Source organism: Silurus aristotelis (genome assembly GCF_946808225.1).
Source record: "Silurus aristotelis genome assembly, chromosome: 9".
Lineage (NCBI taxonomy): Eukaryota > Metazoa > Chordata > Actinopteri > Siluriformes > Siluridae > Silurus > Silurus aristotelis.
Genome location: NC_139582.1, coordinates 4,984,911 through 5,012,411, shown reverse-complemented (window position 1 = coordinate 5,012,411; position 27,501 = coordinate 4,984,911). Strand labels below are relative to the sequence as shown.

Genomic DNA, 27,501 nt, shown 5'->3' with positions numbered 1-27,501 from the left:
GATTGATACAAATAATATATGTAATAAAACGCCAATGTTAACCGGCTATGTTTTATTTTACTATTTGAGCATCTGTAAGCAGATACGTAAATATATGAGATTTTTATGTCTTTAAGTAGTGGTTTAAAACAAAAAAGAAAAAAAAAAGTTCGATCTTAATTTGATGTGATCACGACATGAGTTTTTTCTTGTGTTCGACAATTTTCTCGCCATAACAAAAGTTGTTTTTCTCATGATCTTAACACAACAAACTTTGTTTTCTTATGATCTCAACACAACAATAGTTGTTTTTCTCATGATCTTAACACAACAAAAGCTGTTTTCTCATGAATTTCAACAAACCAAAAATTATCTACTCGTTACCACAACAAAAGTTTCTTGTGATCTTGATGGGTGCAGTTTTAGTCCACATGCCCGCTGCCATAAATGGTTATGGTTATTGTCCATGATGCTCCCTGTACCAATCATCATGGCCAATCATGAATACTGATCTCCACGAGGACACATGACTGTTATGTCGAGATCACGAGAAAATTAAGTCTTGATCATAAGAAAAATATTATAAATAAGAAAAAAAAAAACTTTTCTTACTAAAGTCATACTTCTATTTAAAAGCACAGTACCTTCTCAAACATAGGCTTGTTGTTGTTGACATCATCCACTCCCACAATGACCTGAGCCGTGGATGACAGAGACTGTGGTCCTCCAGAGGCATTGTCATCTGTAGCTGTGATGTTTAAGATGTACTCTACCCCCTGCAGTTTTGGTGGAGGATTGGATCGAAGGCGGATCAGCCCTAAGAAAGATCATGTTTTGTTTTTTTAAAGCAAAAACTTTTATAGATAAGGAATCTTAAATATTATATACCGTAATTATACCGTAATTCATTTTTAGATCAAATCCAACCTGAGGGACAAGAATAAATTAGAGACAGCATGTTGATTCCACAGTAATGCAATATGCACTCAATTCAATTTCATCTAATAAAGAAAAGATGTGAACAGAATCCATTAAACAGTCTCTCTTTGAACATCGAAATCGACTCGCACATGTTCGTTTCGCAAACATCCATCACCAGATATCTATAATATCCCTGTTACTTAAACATAGTTTCCAATTGCTCTCTCGCGCTTGCTCTTTATAGCATCTTTCTCTGTTTATGGCCTGAGGGAAGTGATCATGTGCTACACGTCTATAGATCTGACCCTCTGCGCTATCCTTGGAGTTTTGCTTACAGTCAATACACAGAGATTTGATCTTTATGCGAATGCCGGTAAGGCCAGTGTAAACCTTGTGACCTTGATAAAACTTATTTTTGCAAAAGATTTGCAAAACTTTGGAGAAATATGGATTTTCAAACTAGTACAATATGAATTACAATGTGTTCGTTGAAGCACCGGCATCTGATCCGGAATGTTTTCCAATTTTGTGTCAGGTGTTCTCAAAGATATGCTCCTGATCTTATGCACCATTGAACTGGATTCAGCAAGTACTGAACGATAGACCTGTGTGACTAAAAACCATTATTGATGGAATCTTCGACAAACAAATACAAACAAATACATCGATAAAATAAATAGATTCAATTTGATTCATTTTTATTTGTAAAGCGCTTTTAATAAAGGACATTGTCTCAAAGCAGCTATTTAGACATAAAGCAGTTCTTAAAAATTATATGAAGAAATGTGCACATTTATTGCCTATAGGTTTGTTTCTTATAATTGTTTGTCCCCAATGAGTGTCCCCATGAGTGGAAACAGAGATTTGAGAGCAGAATCAGAAGGGAACCCATCTTCATCTGGCTGACACTAAATATACATTCATTACAGTTCCATCACTGTTGTGATTGGATTGGCGATTAAATGCATCCTGTGGTTCTGAGACATTGTTGTAGACTGTTAATATTAATAACAATGAAAATCCATCCTCAACGTTCTTGAGTTACACATATACATTTCAGTCCCTACAAGTTTATTCCTAATGACAATGAAAATAAAATGATATTGGCATGTGTTCGGGAAGAATCCATAAGAGGAACTAGATTCCAAAGGGAACACATCCTTGTCTAGTTGACACCTATTCATTTGAGAATTTAACAGTGCTATGATAGAGTAAGTTTACACTAATGATTTGTCATGTTTATCCAGTCATGCGGCTCATTCTGACATGTTTAGTTGCTGTACCATAAATGTTAGGTTCCTGTTATTGCACTTGTTTTTGACACGTTATTACTCCTGGAGTAACAGCTTATTCTCTCTCTCTCTCTCTCTCTCTCTCTCTCTCTCTCTCTCTCTCTCTCTCTCTCTCTCTCTCTTTCTTTCTTCTGAGGAGATAAAGTACAAGCTGGAGAGGGAACTACTTTTTTTTTTATAGCTTTTATAATATTAAATAGTTAAAGATTGACATGATGTGCTTAAAAAAAGAAAAAAAAATCATAATTATCATAACAATTTTTCCGTGAGCATTTAACTGCCTATTATTATCCTTTATCCCTTCTGGTCCTATCTTTTTACTATTTTGAATGAAAACTGAAACCTTATACTGTATAATGAGCACTTCTCGTGTTTATTGCCATCTTATGATAAATTGCTTGTTGTATGCTTCAAATGTAAATTGTTTTGGACAAAAGTGTCAAATAAATCAAATGTAAATGCAAAACATTATGAAATAAGAGGAATGACACAAACGTGAGTACACCTCATCACGTTTCAGGAACTATTGTAGTGCTGTCTCAAGGGACAATACTATAGATATTAAACTTGAATATATTATAGAGTAGTCAATGTGCAGCTTGTGTAGCAGTACAGATTTACTGTCCTCTAAAAAATAACTCAACATACAGTCATTAATGTATAAAGAGCTGGCAACAAAAGTGAGTACACCCTAAGTGATAACAGCTGTACGTTGTGTAAATCCACACGTCCTGTTCGTCATGTTCAAGTTTTTGTCTGCTTGACAGGACCATACAAATGTGTGTATTTTGTATTAGAGCAGTTAAAATTTGGTACTTTGAGTACAGTTTTCTCATACTGACCACTGGATGTTCAACAGAACTTGAGAAATGGATTTAAGATTTGGAATTGTTGCTCTCCACAAAGATGCGGAGGCTATAAGGAGATCAGTAACACCATGAGTTACAGTACAGGGGTCAGGGTCATACAGAGGGTCTTCAAGATAAGTTCCACTTGAAACAGGACTTGCACTGGTCCATCAGAGAAGTTTAGTCCTTGTGCTGTGCGTCAGGTGCAGAATCTGGCTCCAAAAAAAGACGCATGAGTGCTGCAGCATTGCTTCAGAGGTTGCAGAAGTGGAAGGTCCTGCTTGGTAATGCTCAGACCATATGCCATACACACCCACACACTATATATATATATATATATAATACATACATTATACATATACAGTATACTTGTATGAAACTCTTTGATGCACAATGACAATAAACTTGAATCTACTTGAATCGAATCTAATCTAATCTAATCTACTCTGCTCTAATGCTGTTATAATGCTCCACATTTATTAGGCCATATGACACCAATCTACTGTGGATTATTTTCCCATCAGAGCAAACCCCATCGTGTGCTATTCCTGACATCTGCACTGCTTTGTTTTTAGCGGTCTATTTACTGTGCACGCTGCTGCCACACCAAATACTTTTAAAGTGGTGACATCACGGTTCATCTTAAACGTGACTCATCAGACAGCACTAGATATTTCCACTGCTCTCCCTCAGCCTCATCAGACAGTGTGTATTAGGCTGGCGAGCGGGATGCTTCCCGTCTACAACTTACAGCCGAAGCACACTACTACACACTACAGCCTTACAGCTACTGACGCAGACCTGGCATTGGAGGAATCGCATTCACCCTACGGGCTGTGAATTGATTCTAATGCGTTCTGCTAGTGCTTTTGTGGCAAGGTTTCGGGGGGTGGGGGGGTGTTGTAATCAATTCTAATTCAATCTGAATTACTCTCCCCCTCAAACCAGTGTCAAAGTGTAATGAGGTCTGAGGCAGAAAAACTAAACTTTGTGCAATCGTCTGTGTGTGTGTGTGTGTGTGTGTGTGTGTGTGTGTGTGTGTGTGTGTGTGTGTGTGTGTGTGCACGTGTTGCTCCGTTGACATACAGCTGTATTCAGCTTATAAATGCCATAGGCACCGCTGGGGCTACGCCACTAGAAAATACAGTTCAACAGATGCCCTTCAAGGTGTTTAATATGTGGTTGAGAAAACAAATTTACGGTAGACATAACAAAGACCACCAAAACGCCTGTGATTCGAAGGAATAAAGTGGCTAATGATAAGAATTTGAAGAAATAGATAACAGCAAATAAAGTGTCTCTATTATAAATATACTTGATGAAATCCAAATCCACTATATTTCCTTTTATTGCTGCCTCTTTTGACACGTTCTAAAGACCATCACATTAGGAAAGGCAACTTTTTTTTTGTAAGCCAGTTCATGTCACACTTATATAATATAAATATAAATATATTTGCACGATCGAATGATCTGATCAGGCCTGTGATTCAAACACTCATAAGCACGCTTTTTTATTTTGAATTATTTTAAATCTAAATCTTCATTTAAAATCTATATTTTCTTGCTGATAGACGTGCCCAACAACTGCACAGGCACACTTTTGAAGTATTCAACACGTACAAAAATCACCTGTCCTCCATTGCATCACTCATAATAGAGTTCCAAACTGCCTGTCATCAACATCTGCACAAGAACTGTATCAAAAGCTTTATAAAATAGGTTTCCATGGCCAAGTATCTGCAAACAGGGCAAAGATCACTGTTCGTGATGCCAAGCATCAGCTGGCATGGTGCAAAGCACATCACCATTCAACTCTGGAGCAGTAAAAACATGCTCTCTGAAGAGATGAATCAAGCTTCACTATCTGCCAATCTAATGGCTGAATACCTGGTTTTGGTTGATGCCAGGTATGTGGGAGGAATCGACCGCAGAAAGTTAACCCAAGGGGAAGACAACTCCAGAATAAGGCCAAGTTTTTGGAATACTAAGTTCAACAGGTCAAAATATGTGAAAATGTGGCCACCTGACCATCACACACACACACACACGTGGATCTTCTCCAAAAGGTCTCATCCAACCCTGTTTAACAAATCCTGTGTGCACAAAATGAGGCCCAAAAAGACGTTTTGTCAACATTGTTGTGAAAATTACCCAAGTAAACTGCACAGTGCCTGAGCTCAACTCGATTAAATACCTTTGGGATGAACTGGGATGCTGACTGCCAAACCAAAGCCTTAATGTCCAGCAGTTCCTGACCTCACTAACACCACTTCTGGTTGAATAGGCACAAATTCCCTTAGCAATGTTCCATAAACTTGTTAAATGAAACCCTTTCCAGAAGAATGGAGTCTGGTATGGTAGAAAATGGTGGAACAAGGTGGAGACGATATTTTAGGAAAACAATGAACTCAAACTAAATCACAATTCTGCAAAACTAGAATTGTGACAACGGCTTTGTAATAGAGTTCCAATACCAGTAATTTATAGTGCATGAGTACTGTTTCCATGGCAGGTTTGACTTTTGACATTTATTTTTATGAATTTAATACATATTTTGTACACATTTAAACTGATGTATGCATCAGTAATATAATAAGCAATACAATTTGTCAGAATAAATATTTCCTCTCAATGTAGTGTTCCTACAATGCAAGGAATAGACATGTGCCATTTTTTTTTTCCTTTGGCCAACTTGTAATGTGCTCTAAAGATACATCACTAATGTAATGTCAAGTGCATTCATTAAAATGCCTAATTTGGCTAACACTAGTGTAATCCATTTGGGTGTATGTGTGTATGAGTGTGTGTGTATGTGTACTATATATGACCTCTGCATGAAGCAGGAAGCAAAATGACGAGGCAGCCAGCATATATCTGCGCACATCATAGATGAAGATGATCTTTGTCAAGGGGATGGACCAGTCCCTTTATATAAAGGAGAAAAGGATATACAAACACTGGCCCTCATCCCACATCAGCTCTAATCAGCATCTCAACCCCAAACATGATACATACTTAGGGCATGATTAAAGAGAGCAAAGGAGCAATAATAATAATAATAATAATAATAATAATAATAATAATAATAATAATAATAATAATAATAACTATTATTATTATTATTATTATTATTATTATTATAGTAATAATAATATCGATATTTATTTGTATTATTATTTTTATTATTTTTATTATTATTATTATTAATAATAATAATAATAATAATAATAATAATAATAATAATAATAATAATAATAATAATAACTATAATTATAATTATAATTATAATAATAATAATAATAATACAAAAGGCAATTTGTAAATGTTATTTTCAGGTAATTTTTGCTTTAATACAGACCAAGTGTAAAGAATGTTCTTAGTTAATCAGTAACAAAATACAAAATAAAAGATTTTCTATTGCGCCTTCAGACAATCTGGCTTATTCGATTTGCTATATGTGTTGCGCGTATCCTCAGTAATTGCAATTTCGAAAGCAATTCATTAGTGATCGTACAATGTTAACAGCCTGTCTACTGCTTCACATAACCAATCATTTTCATTTGTTCATCGTATTCACACAAGGGCACACATTAAGATGATGGAACCTCTTTTAACTCTGCTCTGTCTGCCGGTTCAAGAGCTACAGTAAACACCATAAATAAGTGGGGGGTAAATAAATAAATTAGAGAGAAAAAAAAACTGACAGGTGCAGTGTGGTGGAGATGATCTGGCTGATTATCGGCATAAACATTGGTAAATGCATCTTTCACCCAGTATGATGTCCTTTGTATTTATGCCTTTAATACAACATTGTATTGACTTTGAGCTTTGAATTCATAATGCAGCAATAACTCAAACAGGAGATATCCATCAGTAAGTTACATGCAAATTACCAACAAGAATCAAGTGCACAGCTTGACATAGGCTACAGAAAAACCTTGAATGGCGTATAATGTATGATTGTGAGAAACGCAGGAGAGGCTGAAAGTTGACAAACCATCGAAAAGGGGGCAATAAAAAGGAGCCTTTGATATTAAGGTGGTGGAATAAGTGCCAAAAGAAATAGAGATTCTTCTCAATTTATGAAGTGAGTTTACTTATGAAAAGTTCAAGCATGTCTAATATCAGCTGGGTAATAAATATCATCTCTGTAATCTTTATATTAACTGAGTAAATTAAATTAAATTAAATAAATATATTAGATTTCTTACTACTGACTATCAAGTTGTTAACTCAGAATAGAGTTGTTTTTTTTGTTTTTTTGCTTTTAGGCATCCAAGACCCTTGCACTGCTGGCAACCACCCAGACCTTAGCCTATGTAGCCACTGCTCCCTGACAACCTCCAAGACACTTGCAGTTCTGCAAATTATTTCAAAATGCTAGCTTTGCTGCCAATATTTGGAACTCTTGCTCTGATCCCTATTTCTGAAAGCCTGATTTGGTCTTCAACCAAAGAGCCATTTTTTTTGTTGCTGTCTCCCGAACACTTGCCCTGTTCGTAATCTCTTCATGATCCTAACGTTCTTAATGCAACTAGCTTATCCCTGGCCTCTAATATTGAGACTTAAAATCAGAAACCTGACCTTGGCCTATGTATTACTGGCAAACACTGAGATCTTTGCCCTGATAATTCTGTCCCTTTCAGTGTGGCCATCCAGACCCACAACTAACCTCCTAGACCTCTCTGATAGAGTATGTCCACCTTCAAACTCCTTGCTCACCAATCTCCAAGAAACTTGGAGATTTTTTATCTTGCCTAAAAATAAAATCTGTGCATCGGACCTGGCTTAAGTGAGCAAACCTATACCTGCTGAGAAAAAGTGAAATGGTGTCCCCTTTCAGCAAATGATCAGAGGTATAAAAAAATACCTGAAAATCATACTTGAGGAAAAGTATAGATACCTTATTGCGAAACTAATTCCATTACAAGTTGCCACCAATTGCAATATGACTTCATTAAACGTCACAAAGTATCTGATTTCAACAGTACTCGAGTATTTGACTCATATTGAACAAAGGCTCAAGGTTGTATTTCCTTATTACAGCTCAAAACTTCATAAACCAAGACCTTTTCAACATGCCAGAATGAAATAAAGATCAAGCAAGTAGGTTAAAAAAAAGACAACAAAGTAAAGCAATCTTTCAAAAAAGGTGTATTTACTTGACAAATAAAATGACAGTATTGTCACAAAGTAGAATTACCATTAGTATTCAATGGACAAATAAAATAAAAGCAAATCTTTTTAGATCAAGTAAAATAAAATATTCAGTGCTGACTGTGTTTTGATGTACCTCTCAGTCTCAGATAGGGCCAATAGTTTTATTATAAAATCTGAACAAAAGCTGGTTATTTTTGGACTGAAAATGAAGCCAGCAGTGCTAAAATGTCACTCACAGGCAGCAGATGTAAGTGGGGGGAGTGTTGGGCTTTAATGAAATCTTAATGAAATGTAATTGGTAACGGTCACTTTTAATTAAGATATAGTGGAGTAAAAAGTACATACTGTATATATCATAATACATAGACTTATAAATGAGTAGAGAGTAAAAGTTGCTTATATCCCCGATACTCAGTAAAACTAAAAAGTAGCCAAAAAATGACTTAAGTTCAGTAACAAAGTACATTTACTTTATTACTTTACACCACTGCAAACGGTTTAGGCGATTTGTCATCCGATTATTGCCACCTCTGTCCGGATTACTGTCACACAATTGTATGCTGCGTTTTGTATTCCTAATTCTGTCCTGGTACTAGCTCAGTAACCCAGGACTCCACTGACTCATGACATCATCCCTCATGACTCAAGCCCCATTGACTCATTTGTTTAGCCTGAAACATTGCCTTGAATTCTGGCTCAGCTACTATTACTGAGCCTTCTTCAGTCTACCATAGAACCCTAATCTGTGTCAATAATATCAGTGCAATTTCCTGACCCTTGTTCTTCTGCTTTATTTTCTGTCTTATGTCAACTTCCCCCTGCATCAGTCCTTTCTGGTCTTGCCCCTATGATGCCATCAGCTTTGGTAAGTCTCTGCCTGGCTTTTGTACCCTTTCCTAATGTCAAATCCCCACCTCTTTTGCTTCTCCATTGTCAGTCACAGCCTTCATGACAACCTTATTATTGGTCACAACATCTGTTTCTTCCATAGCCTCTATTTCTCCTTCAGTGCTGGTCATAGCCTCTTCTTTCTTTAGTATCTTTCACACCCAGTCACAGTGTTTTCATCATTCGCCATATCCCAGGTTTTGCTGGTTTCAACATTTCTTGCCCCACTGTACTGCTTTGTTGCTCCAGCTCCTTCGTTCATTACGGACTTCAGAAATGTTATTGCTATTGCGCTCTGTCAGCATCTTTGTTTATGCTACATTATGATGGCCATCAACAGTTTGAGCACAATTTCCTGAATTTCAACCACAAATCTTTTTTATCAAATTTATAACATTATATATCATTATAAAGTAATACAAATACATAATGCAAGTGTGGAGAACCAGCAGATTTCAATTTCATTATCCAGGCCTGATTTCTTGTTCCATTGAAACAAACTCTTCCATAATAAAACTGTTCTCAATACCACCTTAAACTGTACTCTCTGCTAAACATTTAAAGTTAACTCAATTTGCATTTTTTTTTACAGATATTTGAATAATTTAATTTCTCAGGCAAATGCTTCAATGTAATAACTTTTTAAACCGTCCAAAGATCGTGCCCAGAAGCAGTAACCCAATTAGTCTTGAATAAACCTTACAAATACCAATCCAGTCACATAGACAGATTGAAGGACTTGACATGACATTAGATTTCTGCATCACTATATTTCTTTCGCATGGCATTCGATAACAAGGACAATCGACTGCACAATTGTCTATTAAAATCACCTTTAAAAACACTTATAATCAAACACAGCAACTAAAGTTGAAATCAGGCTAATGTGCCTTCTTTATTAACACAAGATAATAGTTAAGATCTTTGTTGATATGTCAAGCAAGGACAATTAAAGTGGGGGAATAAAAAAAATAAATCACCTTTTTGACTGTCAATGACAAAGTTGCCTTCTTCGTTGCCTGCTGAGATTTTGTATGTGATCCCGTCACCATCTGGATCTTTAGCCAGTACTGTTGCCACCAAGGTATTAGGTCCAGCATCTTCAGACACAAAAGTACGATATCTGAAAGAAAAAAAAAAAGTACATACACACACACACACACACACACACACACACACACACACACACACACACACACACACACACACACACACACACACACACACACATTAACACTTCTTATGCAGACAGTATACTGTGTCCACTCCACAAATACTGGTGTTTTATAATTAGCTAACTTATGCCTTAACGCATGCATTTCCCATATGTTACACTTCATTTATACTCCAAAATGGATGACATGTGTGTGCTGTATATACAGACGCTCCTCACCTTCTGAACGAGATACGTTCCGAACGACCGTTCGTGGCATGAATTTGTTTGTAAGTTGTTACTGTGTTCGTTATTGACTACGCATATCTCCTAGTGATGTAAGAGGTATAAATATTATTAAATAAACAATAAAATATACTACAACAAATCAAAATAATCAAAATAGTGCATACAATATTTTGTATTAAGTAAAAAAAATAAAAATTAATTTTAAAAAATTAACTTGAACGCACATTATGTAGACTCGTAACGGTCGACGAATAGTTCGCGGTGGCTCTCCTCCGTTTTGAATTTTTTTTTTTTACAAATTTTACTTTGACGACAGGTGTGTTCGTATCCGCAAAAGTTCGTAAAATTTAATGGTCGTAAAGTGGGAAGCGTCTGTACTAGTACTCAATTCATTGTTTCGATCATTGTAGGATTTATCAATTCATTGACACCGAGTGCTCTTCAGTCAGTGCTCTCTCTAGAAAAAGAAACAGCTTTTATCTGTCACATACAGTATATACAGACATCCTAAGGTCATGCATTATAATGTTTTTTTTCTTACTTGTTTTCTCATGATCTCGACAAAGCAAAACTTATTTTCTCGTTATCATGACTTAAAACTATAAATAACTGTTTCTTTTAAAAAGTTGTTTTCACCAGATCAGGACTTAATTTTCTAGTGATCATGAAAAAAAAACTCGTTAAAAAAAAAAAAGAAAGAAAAATATATTATAATGCATGGCATCTTAGTACTTCTGCACATATACATGATTTATTTATTTATTCACATAACCCAGCTTGTTTGAAAGTTCAGGAAGCTGAGGTCTGAGCACAAGATCAGCCTTGATAGATCAACCCTAAAGCAGAGAAGAATTTAGGGCCTTGTTTAAGGGCTCAGCAATAGAAGATTGGTAATACTGATGTTGAATCCCTGGTTTTCAGATTATTAACCCAGAACCAGTCTAAAATAATCTATTGCAATTTTTTTCAATTGAACATTTAACTGTCCAGATAATGGTTGTTTTCTGAAATGGAAGAAATATATATTTTTTATTTCCTACTCTCTGACTTCTTGTCTAAATTGCATAGTGCGAAATGTCGCTTTATTTCATATCGCCTCAGAATATACCTACACCAACAATGTTTTCACTAGAAAAACGTATAAACTCCTCTAAAGTTGTTTAGCCGACTGAGAGTAGGTAAAATATCCCACAGTGCTGCACAAGTTTCTCAATAAATATGGCTTAAACAACAGGAGTAAAATCATGTCGTCAATAAGAGACTCCCCAACAATACATTTCCCACCAAAATGTGCCTACTAGGCCCTTGCCTTGCTTCCGTTCAACAGAAAATCTCTATCACTACATAATGGTGAAGGTGACACCGAAACTTCACATCTGAACAGTGCGGCATCTTTAATCCACCCACAAGGTCCTCGGAATACTTCCCCAGGTGCATAGACATTTCTGAACAAAAGGTTTTAAAATGTAGAAAAAGAAAGCAGAGACGTTGACAACTTGACAATGAAGATCTCGCTCACCTACCTGCCCACTATTTGTACTTATACAGCCTCAAATATCGCATTTCTCTCCCACTGGCATATCGGAAAAGCAGAAGTATGTTGTGTTCGACCGATCCGAATGCATCATCTGAGGAGGGGTGTAAAAGTCTATCATAGCTGATAAAGGTCAAGTGCAGATGGGGCTTTGATGGACTGTCAGTGGGTTCTGCACTTGATAGGTCACGAATACAAAAAATACAACTATAGGATTGTACCAATTTGGACTATGGGTATTTTTGGTAAAAAAAAAACTATTGGTAACATTTTGTGCAGATCTTTTTTTTTTTTTTGCAGAATCCACAACCAGAAAGTGGATAGTAGTGTCTTTACAAAAAAAGTACAAAGTGCCTGATAACCGCTATCACGCTGGCAGTAAGAACATTTGTAATTACACTTGTGTAGCACACATGTGGTCCTGCAATGGTAGAATGAACTAGTTGGCTTTTTTTTGCCATGAAGATCCCCATACAATCAAAACTAAAATGCTTGAAGACACAGCACTTGAAAGTTTCTGCAGAAAAAAAAAAACCACCACACACACTATAATTTAGATCTGGCCTTTTCCCAGCTACACATTGACCATTTCTTTATAGCTGATACTGGACTTCTTGATTCCTTTTCAGATTAAGCTCCTTTTACACAGAGATGTGGTAATTTAATTATTACTGGCGTACCTTTGCAGTATTTTAATCCTATCTGAATCATACTTTTTTTATAAGCAGCATAAACTGTACTTGTATCTGTGTGTTATAAAAGTAGATGAAAAAAAAAGATGATCTTTAAATACCAAAAATATAAATGTTATTTCTACAACCATACTGTACTTGTTTTTAGCCATTTAGAAAAAAATGAATTACTGCTGACATTGTCAAAATCTAAATATAGTTCTAGCAATGGATTAATCATAATGTCTTAATGGTCCATGATCATATCTGTATTTGGTAATAAAGGTTGGCTTTCAAACAAAGATTTCCATTAGCTATTAACGTAATCAATTATTTGTTATATTCACCCACCAACCCTATGCATAAGTAAGAAAATGTTTTGATTTCAATAGCAATGAATATGAAAAAAAGAATGTCATTATGATAGTAATAATGCTCTTTTAAAAGGATGTATATCTCTTGAAAATTAATTCCCATTTGTCAGTATTATGTAAAATAAGAAAATAATCTAGTGTTAGGAGGCAAAATAATCACATTTTTAATCCTAATAAAATATCTATAATAAAAGAAAACCTATAAAAGACGCAGTCCTCATAAAAGGAAGGAAAAATTACGTGGCCCTCACAAAAAAAAGTTTGGTGACCCCTGGTCTACAATGTCTTTGTATGCTGTAACAATACAATTCCTTTCACTGAAACTTAGAGGGCCAAACAGCATTACAATGCCCTTGTGCACACAGCAAGGTCTATGGTTTGCCAAGGTTACAGTGAAAAAACTCGCGTGATCTGCACAGAACCCTGACCTAAACCCACACTGAACACCTTTGGGATGAATGGGAACACTTACTACACCCCAGGCCTCCTCCTCGTCATACGTCAGTGCCTGACCTCATTAGTAAACACAAATCCCTACGGTCATACCACAAAATATAGTAGAAAGCCTCTTCAAACAAGTGTAGGTATATAAGAGCAATCTTGATAATAGGATGTTCAGGTAGAACATATGAGTGTGATAGTCAGGCCCCACAATCCTTTTGTACATAACCAGCCAGTGAAGAGGAACAATATGAGAGATAACTGGCAAATATATAACAAGATGATAAAAACCATCAGATGATGGAAACACAGCTATAGATTTTGATTAAGACCAAGGACAAGGAAAGTATAATTCAGTGCAGCTTTGGTCTAATAAAATGGCTAAGACAGAAAAGGTGGTAGGTGTTCATATAGGTGGTCTTTTTAACCTTCAGAAAAATAATGTAATGCAATTGTAAAACTTGTAAAACAAGAACCGATTTCTCTACACACCAACACACCAAATAAAACTAGACCCACAAACACCCAAACACACAAAATTAACCACTTCTTATTATATATTTATTTGAACAAATTCTCTTTCAAGCGGAAGAATGTATTTTTATGATCCTTATTACATCCCCTCTCTCTGTTATGTCTCAAAACACAGTAAAATCGCATCCTGTTCTTTTAGAAATTACCACTCTGCCGCTTTCTTTCACGTTTTTTTTTTCTTTGTCTCGTCTCCATCCGGCTCAGACGAGCAGCTCCAGTAATGATGTACTGTGGAGATGTGTCTGCTTGAGTGACAAGGCTCATTTTTGGTCTTAGCGGAGGAGCCCCAGCGTCTTGTAACGCCAAATTAGCCCAGTGAATTGGAACAAACAACAGTGACAGACATTACAAACTACTCAATTACTGTCTGGACAACAAGCAGGCTCTGCTATTTAATAGGCGAGATGGAGGATAATCAGTGGGCATTGGATGCACTAGGATGGGTGTTTAGGGACAGAAGGTCAGGTGTAAAGCTGAGTCACGAATATAAGTAAATATTTCTATCACCTCATGCTAGAATTTATTCAAAAAGATTCTTATAAAAAATAAATAAATGAGGTAGGCACAATGTCCATTATGTCTTATATTTCTATATTCTTCCCACAGTATGGCAAAAATTGGAAAGATTTTATAGTCAGCGCACAGAAGCAATAATAATCAAAGTGGAGGTTATGCAAAAATATGCATTATGGACATAAAAAGGGAGAGATCCACTATTCCTTCCCTCTCTTCAAATGAATGCATGGCTCACTGAACCTGCCTTAGTGCCTCATTGCTTCAGTGAGCAGGCTGCCAGAAAATCGGCCAATTAACCAAGCTAAGAGCACATGATCCCCAAGTAAAATGGGGAAAATAGCAAAAAAGTTAAAATCATCACAACAAAACCATCAACACTGGCACAATGTTGCAGCCCCAGACTGACACAAATGGACAAGAGAGGACATGGACTTAGCTATGGAGTCCATGCGTACACAGAACTGAGCAGCTAAACCTGGACGGAAATCAGTGAATTGTCAGGAATGTAATGTTCAAAGTGCATTGTGGGTAACATACAGTGGGCAACCTTGACGTTATGAGTGCATGCAGAATCATCTAAATTCTGTAAAAATAAATAAATAAAAAATTGTCCCAATAATTTAAAAGCTTTTTAAAATTAAATGTTTCCCCAACGAAAGAACGAAATGAACATGCGGAAGTAAATTTTTCCGAAACTCACACTGGCTGGGAGAATTCTGGTGTCTCATCGTTGACGTTGGCCATACGCAGGCGTACCGTAGCCGTGCCTGTCCGCGGCACCTCGCCCTTATCCACGGCCATTACCACAAACTCGTACAAATGATTGGGGCGCTCGTAATCCAGAGTGCCTGCCGGGAAGATGGTGCCATGGGGGGAGATGATGAAATCAGAGCTCAGTGTGTAGTAAGTGATGTCAGCGTTCTGCTCCGAGTCACAGTCGCTGGCTGACACTGCAGCAGAGAAGGAGATAGAAGAAGAAGAAGAAGAAGAAAAAGAAAAAAAAGAAGAAGAAGAAGAAGAAGAAGAAGAAGAAGAGGAAGAGAGAATGAGAAAGAAATGAGGAGCAAAAGAAAGCGATGAGGAAGTCGAAGAGTGAGAGAACGTAGAAAGAAATAGATGAGAAGAGAGGTGAAGAGTGATGAGAGTGAACAAGAGAAAATTGTGCTCATAGACTAAGAGGATCAACATACATTTAAGCTTTCTTGAGAAAATAGATAGGCTATATGCAGTTTCCACCTGCTTAAGTAAAAATTGCTTATAACAAAGTGAATCTGACATGCAATCAGAAGGTCTCGGGCTGAGAGGTTCATTGCATTCGACAAGTATCGCTGAACACAAATAGGCCATGGGCCGTTTTTGTATACTACTCAGAATGAAAAGCTGCACACGCAGCAGTCACTTTGTGAGTCGACACCCTAAGGAAAAAAAGAAAAAAAAAAAGAAAAAAAAAAAGAAAGGAAAAAAAAAAAACTGAGGTAAACATTTCTTGAATCTAGGGATAGTTTTCCTGATTCTGCACTAACTGAAGCGTCTTTTTTTTTGCTGAATTTCAGATGATAAATTATGGGCTTCTGAGATGTGCTTTATTTACAACTTCATGGCATAAAAGGTTAGATGTTAACAGCTGTCATTAAACAATGAGGCTCAGCAGAAATCTACTATCCAAGCCAAATTCCTGCTATATGTGCATAAAATAAAGATTTACAGTAGCCAGCAGAATACCAACATATTATTTTTGGGATAATATGAACTTAATAATCAAAAAACTAAAGTTGGCTGATGTTCCTGTGGGAGTTTTCAAAAAATTACTATCAGCAATGTTATTTCATAAAAAAAAAAAAAAAAAAAAACTCTTTACCCAATACCTCAAAGAGTCATCATTTTACTTCTATCATCCGGACACATAATTTTTCAAAAACATGCTCCACATCATTACGATGATCAAATCAACTATCTAACGGATAATCTCTGTGTGAGCTCTGTAACGTGTAGATCAGGCGATCAAGCCGGCTTGTAGTACATGGTTTAATCTGCAATTTTGATGTCCAAACGGCATTCTGTGCCTCAGGGTTGAATAAGATTACACCCTGCTTGGGATTTAAAAGCTACAATTTCCACTCACCAATCAATTTCCCTAACGTGTACATCAAAATTTGAAATTCTTCAATCGTTCATTTCATGGAGATTATCTTACCCGTATGAATTGTGAATTAAGAGGTCTGCTTTTGCTTGACAGGGCAAAGCTATACAGAGATGAGGATTCTTGGCATGTGGGCAGGACGTGTAGGAGGACGTGTGTTTGGCATTGACATCTGAAAAAAACCATTTATCTGAACAAACATTACTCCACATTATAGTCAACCCCAAACCTACAGCACCTGCAATCACTTCTAAAAAAAATCGACATGTACGTATATCTATATGAGAAAATTACCAATAGGAATGAAATACATGGACAAAAGCATTGGGACACCAAATTCTTCTAGTCATATATGGTCATATATGGCTTTCTCAAACTGTGGCCTCAAAGTTGAACACAATTGAAATGTTTTTGAATGCAGAAGCAGTGAGTTTTACTTTCAATTGAATTTAGAGACCCATGAAAACGGCACTGTGCACAAAGCCAGATGCATTAAGATCTTGAGTGGCCTACTAAAGAGCGCTGACCACCGCAACCCAGACCTCCTCACCTCACCTGACTTTAATAAAACCATTGTGGACTGAAATAATTCTCTACAATCTCAATTTCAAATCTGGGGAAAAATACATTCCCAGAGGTTTTATAACAGCAAATAGGGACTGGGAAATTCAAAAAGCATACAGTCAACCCCCGATAATTTGCGGTTCGGAACTCGCAGCTCGGAAAATTCGCGGGTTCTCATTTGGGAATTAACTAACAGCAAGTTGCGGATCATCGTAAAATTCACCGGAATTCGCAGTGGGACAGAATGTTCAGGAACGTTAGGAATAACATTTTAAACTGTGTTTTCACTAACAAATTTCACTACATTTTTTTAAAACACTATTGTATTATTAATTTTAAATGATAAATAAAGCATTTATGTCCATTACTTCACATTTTCTGTTGAGTTTGCATCAAAAAAGGTACCTACTGGTGTAATGTCTAGATGAATTCACTAAGGTACCATAGGGGTTGCGGGGGTGCATCCAAAATTCACAGATTTTCGGAACTCGCGTCTTAGAACGTAACCCCCCGGGGACCACTGTATATGAATCTTGAAGTGTCTGCAAACTTCTGTCCATATAGGTTATAATAATATATTTGATTATTTAGAATCTCAAAGTTTTGTTTCTTTCAATGCCTTCTATAAACCCCTGGCAATAATTATACCATTGAATTCTTGATTCTGATAGGTCGAAAATTGTTAATTGATCGTCTGTAACAAGTGGCAGGTTGTTATATATTACACGTAGCTTTAAATTGATTAAATAATATGTCGTTTTATGATAAATAAAAATTTAATATCATTGGCAAATTGCTGTCATATAACAAATCACTGTGACATCTATTTATTGGAAAATAAGAAACATATTAACATGAACACACCACTTTGTAATATTTTATCCCTTATTTTCGATTTGTAGGCTTTACACAACATTTAGCATTTATCAAATAGTCCGTGTTAGAATGTGTTTAAAAGATAGAAAAATAAATGAGACCTTCTTGAATCATTCATTTTAAAGAGATTATGTTGTCAGCATGAATTGCAGGGGGGTAGACAGTAATGAAGTTTCATTTATTATAAATATGTTTTATTGAGGTATGTGTTCTTTGTCATTGTTTGTACTTCTTAGTGTCTTACTATCTTGCTGTATACTCCAGTGGATTTCAGAAAATCATGCTGTTTCTCATTAGATTTAAGTGAATCCATAAACAGTGTTTAATGAGAACCTGTCTCAAGACCACAAACTTGATCTAGCAGTTCTGGAGGACCTGTGTGGAGTAAGGGTTCCCTCAATGTGTATCTGTAACTAGACATTTACTATTACAGCATTTGGCAGACATCCTTATCCAGAGCGACTAATATTTATCTAATTCATTCTTAGCAAAATCAGGGTCCAGCAATGGCATTTTGGTGTGGCTTGAATTTGAACTCAGCTTCTGAACTTCAACTCTTCAGTCCAACACCTTAACCACTAAGCTACCACTGCCCATGTATCACTTTTGCATGTATACATCCTTATACAGAGCTACTTACAATGATCATATTTATACAGCCGGACACTTGATGGTTAAGAGCCTTGTTTGAAGGGCTCAACAGTGGCAATTTGGTGGTGCTGGGATTTGGAATCATGAGCTTTCAAATCAGAAGTCCAATGTTTTAACCACTGAGCTACCCGTTCCCAGAGAATTTGAGAGAACGTTCTCCTTTATAAAGGCTTATGTGCAGAAGAAAGAAACCCTGAATTGCATTCATTATTTAATTTGCCCTCATAGAATAGTACTGATAGATGTTTAAGCCCATTCAAAAGCATGGTGTACCTTATCTACCACTGATAAAGAAGCATCACTCAAAACAGTTAAAAACAGATCGTGCGCTCTACACTGATTGGTGACTTGCTGTGTGCTTGACCAGGATTTTATTTGCTCATAAATAATGACTGATTTCGCAAAATGTAGTTCAAAGAAAAATAAAACATTTGACTTTAAATTGTATTGAATTTTAAGTAAAAGTCACTCCTTAAATTGAAATACTTATAGTAATGAATATAAAATAGTATGTATTATACCCATTTAGGTCAATGCCATGTGCGTCATAGAACTGTTAAACGGTTTTGATTATCTCTTAATAACTACATGTATGTATAATCCACGAGTACCAGAGACTTCTCTGACTGTATAATGTTGACTGAATTCTCGAACAATAATATATGCTTGTCATCGCTCTGGGTACAATCTGGTCCTCTCGTTCCCAGCACACTAATCCTACAGACAGTTTTCTAATCTCCGTGCCTGCTTCTTAATAAAGCACTACAAGATGCAGTCCTAGGAGTAATAACCTTTTTTTGCAAAAAATTTACCGAAGGAAGAGTTCCCAGAGGAGGTTAATCAGATATTACTTGCATATAAGAAATGAAAATAGGACCCTTTTTTTTTGCATTGAAAGATGAGATTTGCATATTGAAATGTTTTGTATAGCGATGTGGAATTTCAGATTTCATTATCTCAGTTATTCAGAGCAGAGGATTCTGCGGTTGCCTTTACGTGACATTTCCTGCTCATTCATTAAAGGGGGTTTGACTAATAATCTGTCTGAAAATGAACTGCACCTTCAGCTGCTGCTCAGAGGTGGTTTAATCGGAGCGTAAAAAGCATGCCGAGCTTGCTGGATAATCTGCGGGAAGCCTACTCACTCCGTATGCAGATTCCGGTTCAGCCGTACCTGCTGAGCCCAGCCAGGATACCTGCTGTACAATTCTCTGCTTCACCTTCCTTAAGCTGCCAGCAGTCTCTTAGTTAATCTACCGAAATGGTTGCCAAAAGCTTGTTTTCCAAAAGTTACAAGACACCCAGCCTGATTGTTTGTTTACAGAAACTACTTTGCACATTGTTGGGTCTGAATTTGCCACTTGTTTAGTCTCTTCAGCATTTGTTTTACTTCACTGTCTCACTCCTGCTTCCCCACCTCCTCCTCTTCCCTGTCTTACCTTCATGTACAAGCAGTGATGCGCCGGCAGCTGTTCTCTCTCCTCCTTTCATCCACGTACCTGTTTACATCATGCTATCAAGCTTTGCTATGATTCTTATTGCCTCAGGCATATGTTTGCCACTGTGTGGTATAAATGCACTTGCAACACTGCAAAATTGAGCAAATGCATGCCAAGATTTGCCAGGCAATTTACAGACAGCAAAGTGAAGTGTCATCAATGGAAAACTGTAAGTGATCGAATAAAAAAAGAAACTTTACTCCTGATTTAAAAAAAAAGAGGATGTGTTTTATATATATATATATATATATATATATATATATATATATATATATATATATATATATATATATATATATATATATATATATATATATATATATAATGTTTGTGTGTGTGTGTGTGTGTGTGTGTGTGTGTGTGTGTGTGTGTGTGTGTGTGTGTTTTAAAATTAAACAAATGTATTTTATATTACTGTATTTATAATTCTTTTACATTTGAATAATAGACAACTATAATTGTTCTATAATTATAATTGTACCTCAACTCGATTAAAATACCCTACAAAAATTATAATTAGGTTTGTGTGTGTGTGTGTGTGTGTGTGCGTGTGTGTGTGTGTGTGTGTGTGTGTGTGTGTGTGTGTGTGTGTGTGTGTGTGTATGTGTGATAATAAAATTATGATAATAAAATTGTGACTAGTAAGCACATGTGGCTGGTTGTTAACATGGGCCCTTAACCCTCAATTGCTTAGCTGTATTATGAGAAACTGTAAGTCGCTCTCTGAATAAGGAATTCACTCTGTGGCTGAACACATGCTGCTGGTTGTTAACATAATTATTTAAAATAAAAAAGTATTTATTAGTACTGTCAATCGTTTAAAATATTAAACTGCAAATATTCGCATGATTGCCATGATTTAATTCAAACTTAACGCAAACCTTTTAATCGCACAATTTTTATTTGTTCCAAATGTACCTTAAATTAATACTTTTCCAGTTTGTAATACTCTAATCAACATGGGCAATGCAAAGCGAATTTTCCCAAAGGAAATAATGTAAATTTAGGTAATCTGTTTTTCACAACCAAAAATATTCATCTAAAAATCCTTTTGAATGGTATTTAATGTACAAATTATTGCCACTAATGTATCCAAAACAAATAACAATGATTAAAATAAAAAATTCAGGAAATTAAAACAAATCATCCTGTGCTTTACCTTTAAAAAAGTTATGGCTGGAGTGAGGGAGACGAGAGAAAGGAGAGGAAGAGGGTGAGGGTTATTGCTTGGAGGGAGAATCTCCTTCCATTAGAACAGACGTGATCAAAATACTACAGTAAACAGTACATTTGCGCAAATGCTATTGAGTTATGCATTGAGAGAAAAAGAAGCATTGTCTTGTTTGCGTGATGCTCGATGTTCGCAATGCAAATTAAATGTAAGTTTTTGCTCGTCCTGCAAAGCATTCGTAAAGCATGTTACTTGCAATCCAACGTTCCACTGTACGTAAATCTATAGGACACCAAACGGAACTTTTACTGTGTTTCCACACAGACGGATTTAATTGCCGGACGTGTGCATCATAGCAGCTTTTGGTGCTTGATTTGCAACTAAAACAAGTTTAGTGATTAAAAAGAATTTCCGCTGGGCTTTTTTTTTTATTTTTTTATATCTGAATAAACAAAGGATGTGGTGAATAAATGTGTGTTGAGTTAAAGGCTTTAATTTAGCCTCTTTTATAATTATTTATATTTGTATAAAAAAAAAGGTTAAACAGAAATTTGTGCTGAATTATTTGTGTATTAATACAATTAGTGCTGTCAAAATGAATTTTTATTAACGTGTTGTTAATGCATTAATTTTGTCAGCCCAATATTAATACAGTATTTAGTATTTACATTAGTGTTAAGGAAGAGCAAGCAACTCAATTAAATACTTAACAAAAAAAACCGTGTGTGTGTGTGTGTGAGAGAGAGAGAGAGAGAGAGAGAGAGAGAGAGAGAGAGAGAGAGAGAGAGAGAGAGAGAGAGAGAGAGAGAATATTTCAAGCATTTTTAATGATGTGTATACTGGACAATTGGACTGTTATTATCTCTCAGGTAGGTCTATCTCTGGTCTGAAGTTCTTCAAATGATTCAGATAACCATCACTTTCAGCAGGAGCAAGATGAAAATTCAGTTAGTTGAATCTCACAATACCACACCACAGCCTGCTGAAAAGGCTTTTAATAAGTAGTTAGAACAATAGATATGTGACCATTATCAGTATACATAATTAGAGAATTAAATTATGCAATTTTATAAGCAGGGATCAATCCTGTTTTAATTCCATTCTAAATGTACTAATATTTATAATAAAAAATACTTCACTAGCACCTGGTGCTCCGCAAAATGGACTTCACCAGACTCTAACCAGAATCGAGCAGTTGTTAAAAATAAAGTAATGATGTTTTTTACAGTAATTCTGTACACATCAATCTATTTTACAGCTTTCAAACATTATTACAGTAATCAGTTCTTTCTCCAAAGTTCTTAACATGGTATTATATTTGATCTCAGCTGTCACTTTCTATTTTATCTAAACCTTTCAAACATTTTTTCCTAGCTCAAGGCTATGAAAATGTGTTGAATAAAACTGTAAAAATTAAATTAAATAAACTCCTCTGTACAAAAATAATCTCATAAGCTTGATTGAAATGTAACTATAATAATTTTTCAACATATTCCAGCCATAGATTTTTTCTATTCCTGACTTTCCCACATACCCAACACATTATTTATAGTCCTTTGTGTTTGGTGTTTTTGTGTTTGAATTCATTCTGTTCAGTTATTGGAGCCATAAAACTTGTAGAAACGTACACTGAAATATAATATATATAATATAATATAATAAAAGCAATAACTTGATAATGGGGTTCCACTGCTGTAACTAAATAAAAAAATGAATCACAACACCCCTGGCTGTGCTTCCCAGACTCCTGGGTCCGTATTGAGAACTACTTAATCTAAAAATCGTAAATGAAATTTAATTAGCAACCGTAAATTAATTTAGCAATGAGATAAAGGAGAACAATTCTCCCCCCCCCACACACACACACACACACTCGATCACATTCACACAGTAGGGTAGCATAGGTAGATCCGAGTGTCAAATTAGGAATGGCTTTAAATGCAAATCAGTGTAACAACGACCAAGTCATATTTGAATCTAATCTAAGATGAGTGATTGGCTAAATGGTCTGTTTTTTGGAAATCACGGAGACACTTTTGGAATTGTTGCAGTCTTCATCAAATGTACAATCAAGAATATTAGCTGTACATACAGTACAAACTCCCAGCAGGTCAACACCAAACCTATTTAGCCTAGCAAACAGCATTGAGAAGCATTGAGAAGAAAGATCTACACTTGTGAATTTAGCATTGAAAGTTGTAAAGTGGTAACAAAACTCTTTTCACGTTAACGTGTGAGCCATTTTGGTTATAAACATCTATAAATAAATGTCCCAAATAGAAAGACATTTTCAGTGTATGTAAAAATCACCTATTCTTGCCAGGATACTGTAAAAAAAAATACTACAAATAAATAAATAAATACCATGTGTAGGCATCCCATAAGCTCATTGTGTCCATCAGCCCAACCCCGTGCACATCAACATTTCCACCCCCACTCTAAAACGGATTCTAATGGGCTTTATTCAACTGTTCTCCAGGGTGAACTTAATATAAATCCTTACCTTGAAGCAAAGACGTTGCTGTCGTTACTGTTTCTGGGACGCCTTCTTTGCTATAAATGGACTGCAGGAACTCTGGTACACAGTCGTTCTCGTCTGTGATGATGACACGTACCTGGTGCACACAGAGAAAGCGGGAAAGAAAATAGAAATGGTGATGATGTAGAGTGAAAGCAAACGGGAACAAAACAAAAAAAAAGAAAAGAAAAGAAGAGAAATATCTTTAATCAGTGCTAGGTGTTTTGAGACTAACAATGGTGCGCTTATGATCCATAGCACGGCGAATCGTGGAGATAAAACGGAAAAGAGATTAGAAGGAAAAAGAGTACAATGGGACGATATTACGGAGTTCTAGCAAAAGACAATGATTGTGTTGGTGATAGGGGCGAGGGAGCACACGGAAAGGATTTGGCGTTAATTGTCCCCATTTCTTACCACACACACAGGAAGATTATTTGGCTAGATTGCCCTTTCAGCATGAACCCTGCCAAATTGAGCATACCTTGGTGAATTATTACAAATATGCCTTTCTTTTTTTCAGAGAGCAAAACAAAATCACTTGATTTTGAGCTTTTCGTATTTCTCTCTTCCCAGCTCTTTCTGCCCTAGTAGATGAGCACTCAGCAATATTGTATTATAGTAAACATCAAGTATCAATGACAATAATAATGTAAAATAGAGCTATAATATTATTTAGAACCGTCATTGTCATTTATTATCCCTAACCTATTTATGGTCAGCAATTTAATAATTCATCACCAATCTATAATCACCAACATAAACCTTCTAAAATCATTACAAACCATCATAAACCACCATACATTTACTGTAAATTCACATTTCTGGAATTTGGCTAGAGACGGCAACAATACACACATCCTTCACTCAAGTAGAAGTCCAGATACTCATATTCTAAAAGGTAAAAGTTGAAGTACTGACTACACTTTTTCACTCAAGTTGAGGTAAAGAAGTTTGTCCTCTGACATGCACATGCAGTAAAACGTAGCCATTATTACGACCTGTTTTAGTGTCATGCTGGTACCTGGACCTCACGTCATATTAAGATTCTAATACAAAACTAATTTCAAAAGTTGTTACCCAATGAATGTATCCAGGCTGAACATCCACCACATAGAACACAAGCAGAGAAAAGATGATGATGATGATGATGATGATGATCAGGTGATCAGGAATCTCTCTGTTCTCAGTCAAGTTTACATCACTGACTCCCTCTGTCTCATCCACAGTAACCCCAGACTTCTTGTTGCCTTCTGCTGTGCTTGTTGTTAGCTTCATAAACTAGGTTGAAAAAGCCATAAATTGAACGTTCCACCCCTGCATTTGGCAACTGAGCAATTGATGGCCTTTCTCAAGGGCCCAGCAGTGTTAGCTTTGTGATGGTGGGATTTAAACCGTGACCTACTGGTCAGAAATCCAAGATGTTATCCAATAAGCTACTGTACCACTTCAATACAAACCACAGCAAGTCATTTCAATCCTAAAAAGCACTTCTACCCACATTATATTCAACATGCAAATTTGAAATGAACTTCGTTTTTAGTGTTGCTGGGCTCAACAGCTGAGCTTGCATAAAGAGTGTAGCAAAGCTTTGACTGGTTTAAGCTGAAGATAAAATTAAAAGGGAAAAATAAAACATGCACTCAGCAGTTGGAATTTTATACACCACTGGTGAGAAAAACAATACTCATTAACATTTATTCTCTTTCTAATCTCATAGCCAAAGAAGCATGCAATTGATATGAGCAAATGTAGATTAAGGGCCTTTCTCAAGGGCCCTGCAGAGGCAGATTGTCATGATTTGAAGTTGCATTTCTAACTAATCAGTGTTAAAGAGCAAAAAAAAAAAATGTGGCCGAAATGACCAGATTAAGTGTTTAATGATCAACAAATCATTGGTCAGAAAATTTGCAAGAATTAAACAAATGCACTTCTGAGACCTCTTGTGCCACCAATTGCTCTAGGAAAAACTAGTGCAAATAAAAAACTGATGTGAAACTAATACACTGAGCTTAGCCATTATCTGGTTATCTGCCATATGTCTTATTTTAAGGGCTAAAACATACAACCATTTACACAATATAACCTGTGGACAAGGACTGTGGAAAGCAAGAACAACTGTGGAAGACTGTGAGACTAATGACCATAAATTTGAATCAGGTGCAGACAGTCATGTGACAGTGAGTGTGATCAAGTGATGTAAAGTGGCTGATGGGTCATGTATTTCCAGTCTGTAGTCCTAAAACTAATCAAGGGCCTGAAAACAAGTTCATAAATGCAACCAGCAAGGAGGGGGCAGGAAGTAGATCTACAGTTTTTGTTTAATAGCTCATTTCCTGTGTGATGATTTGTTCTCTAAACCATTATAAGTGTAGAATATTTCTATTATACATGAAAGTCCTAAGATTACATTCATTATATTTTTTTCTTTTTTGTTATCTTATGATCAGAAATTAATTTTCTTGCCATAACAAAAGTGTTTTCTTATGATCTCGATTTAACGTTGTTTTCTCATTTTCATGACTTTTTTTGGTAAAAGCGAATGCGATCATTCATGATGCAGCAAAGATGCTGCATCTAGAAGATGCTCTAATGCCGAATGCACAGAAAAATGTAACTGATCATAGATGGAGATCTCTTCAATTGTGCAGATGTGGATGGTTCCACAAAAAAATCCATGCTGAGCGAATCCAGAACTTGAGGACGAATTTGGTTTGTAATTAATATCGCCAGTCTACTACAATGGCTCAGGACCACAGGTTGCTTAAACAGTTCTGCATTAAAGCGCCCATCACTGCACACCTCTACAATGGAACTGCAATGAATGGACATTTGGTGCCACCCAGATGAGGATGGGTTCCCTTTTAAGTCCGGTTCCTCTTAATGTTTCTTCCTTATGCCATGTCGCTGAGTTTTTCCTTGCCACCTTCACCACTGTCTCGCTCATCACAGATCCACTTACAATTATATGGAACAAACATAAAGGTGCTGAATTCATATACTTTTTATACAACTTAATAACTGCTTTATCTCTGTAAAGCTGCTTTAAGGCAATGCCCATTGTAAAAAAGTGCTCTATAAATAAAATAAAAATAAAAAAAACTGAATGTTCGTCAAATTCGCAAGAAAACAACTTTGTTATGGCGAGAACATTTTCATTATCTTGAGAAAACAACTTATATCCAGACCACGAGAAAACGGATAAGAAAAAATTCCTTAATTTTTAGTACTAAACTTTTTTTTTTTGTTTTTTTGTCAAAAGTGTACACCACGTCATTCAAGAGAGACATTCAGAGCAGAGTCCAGGATTGAGATATCCGGTGGTATACATTGATGTCTTGTTGCTTATGATGGTTGGATCTCAGCAGTACTGTTGAGAAGAATGTGTAATGAAACATCAAGTCCCAGCACGCCTCAACGGGCGGCATGCCCTCAGCAGCGTTGCATTGTCTTGCCTGAATTTTAACACCTGCAGACAAAATCCTGCTAATTAAAAGCTTTTATAAAGACGCTCAAAGGT

General features: G+C 36.1%; 1 protein-coding gene across 1 annotated transcript in view; it reads right to left on the bottom strand.

Annotated features, from left to right (window-relative positions):
- LOC310730735 (neural-cadherin) overlaps window positions 1-27,501 on the bottom strand; it is a 314,803-nt gene that overhangs the window by 179,141 nt on the left and 108,161 nt on the right. Inside the window, exons 5-8 of the mRNA XM_083549799.1 lie at window positions 23,967-24,078; window positions 15,263-15,512; window positions 10,071-10,213; window positions 624-796 (exon numbers count right to left, since the gene is read on the bottom strand). Coding sequence (XP_083405925.1) covers window positions 624-796; window positions 10,071-10,213; window positions 15,263-15,512; window positions 23,967-24,078 — 678 coding nt within the window. The remainder of the gene's footprint in view (window positions 1-623; window positions 797-10,070; window positions 10,214-15,262; window positions 15,513-23,966; window positions 24,079-27,501) is intronic.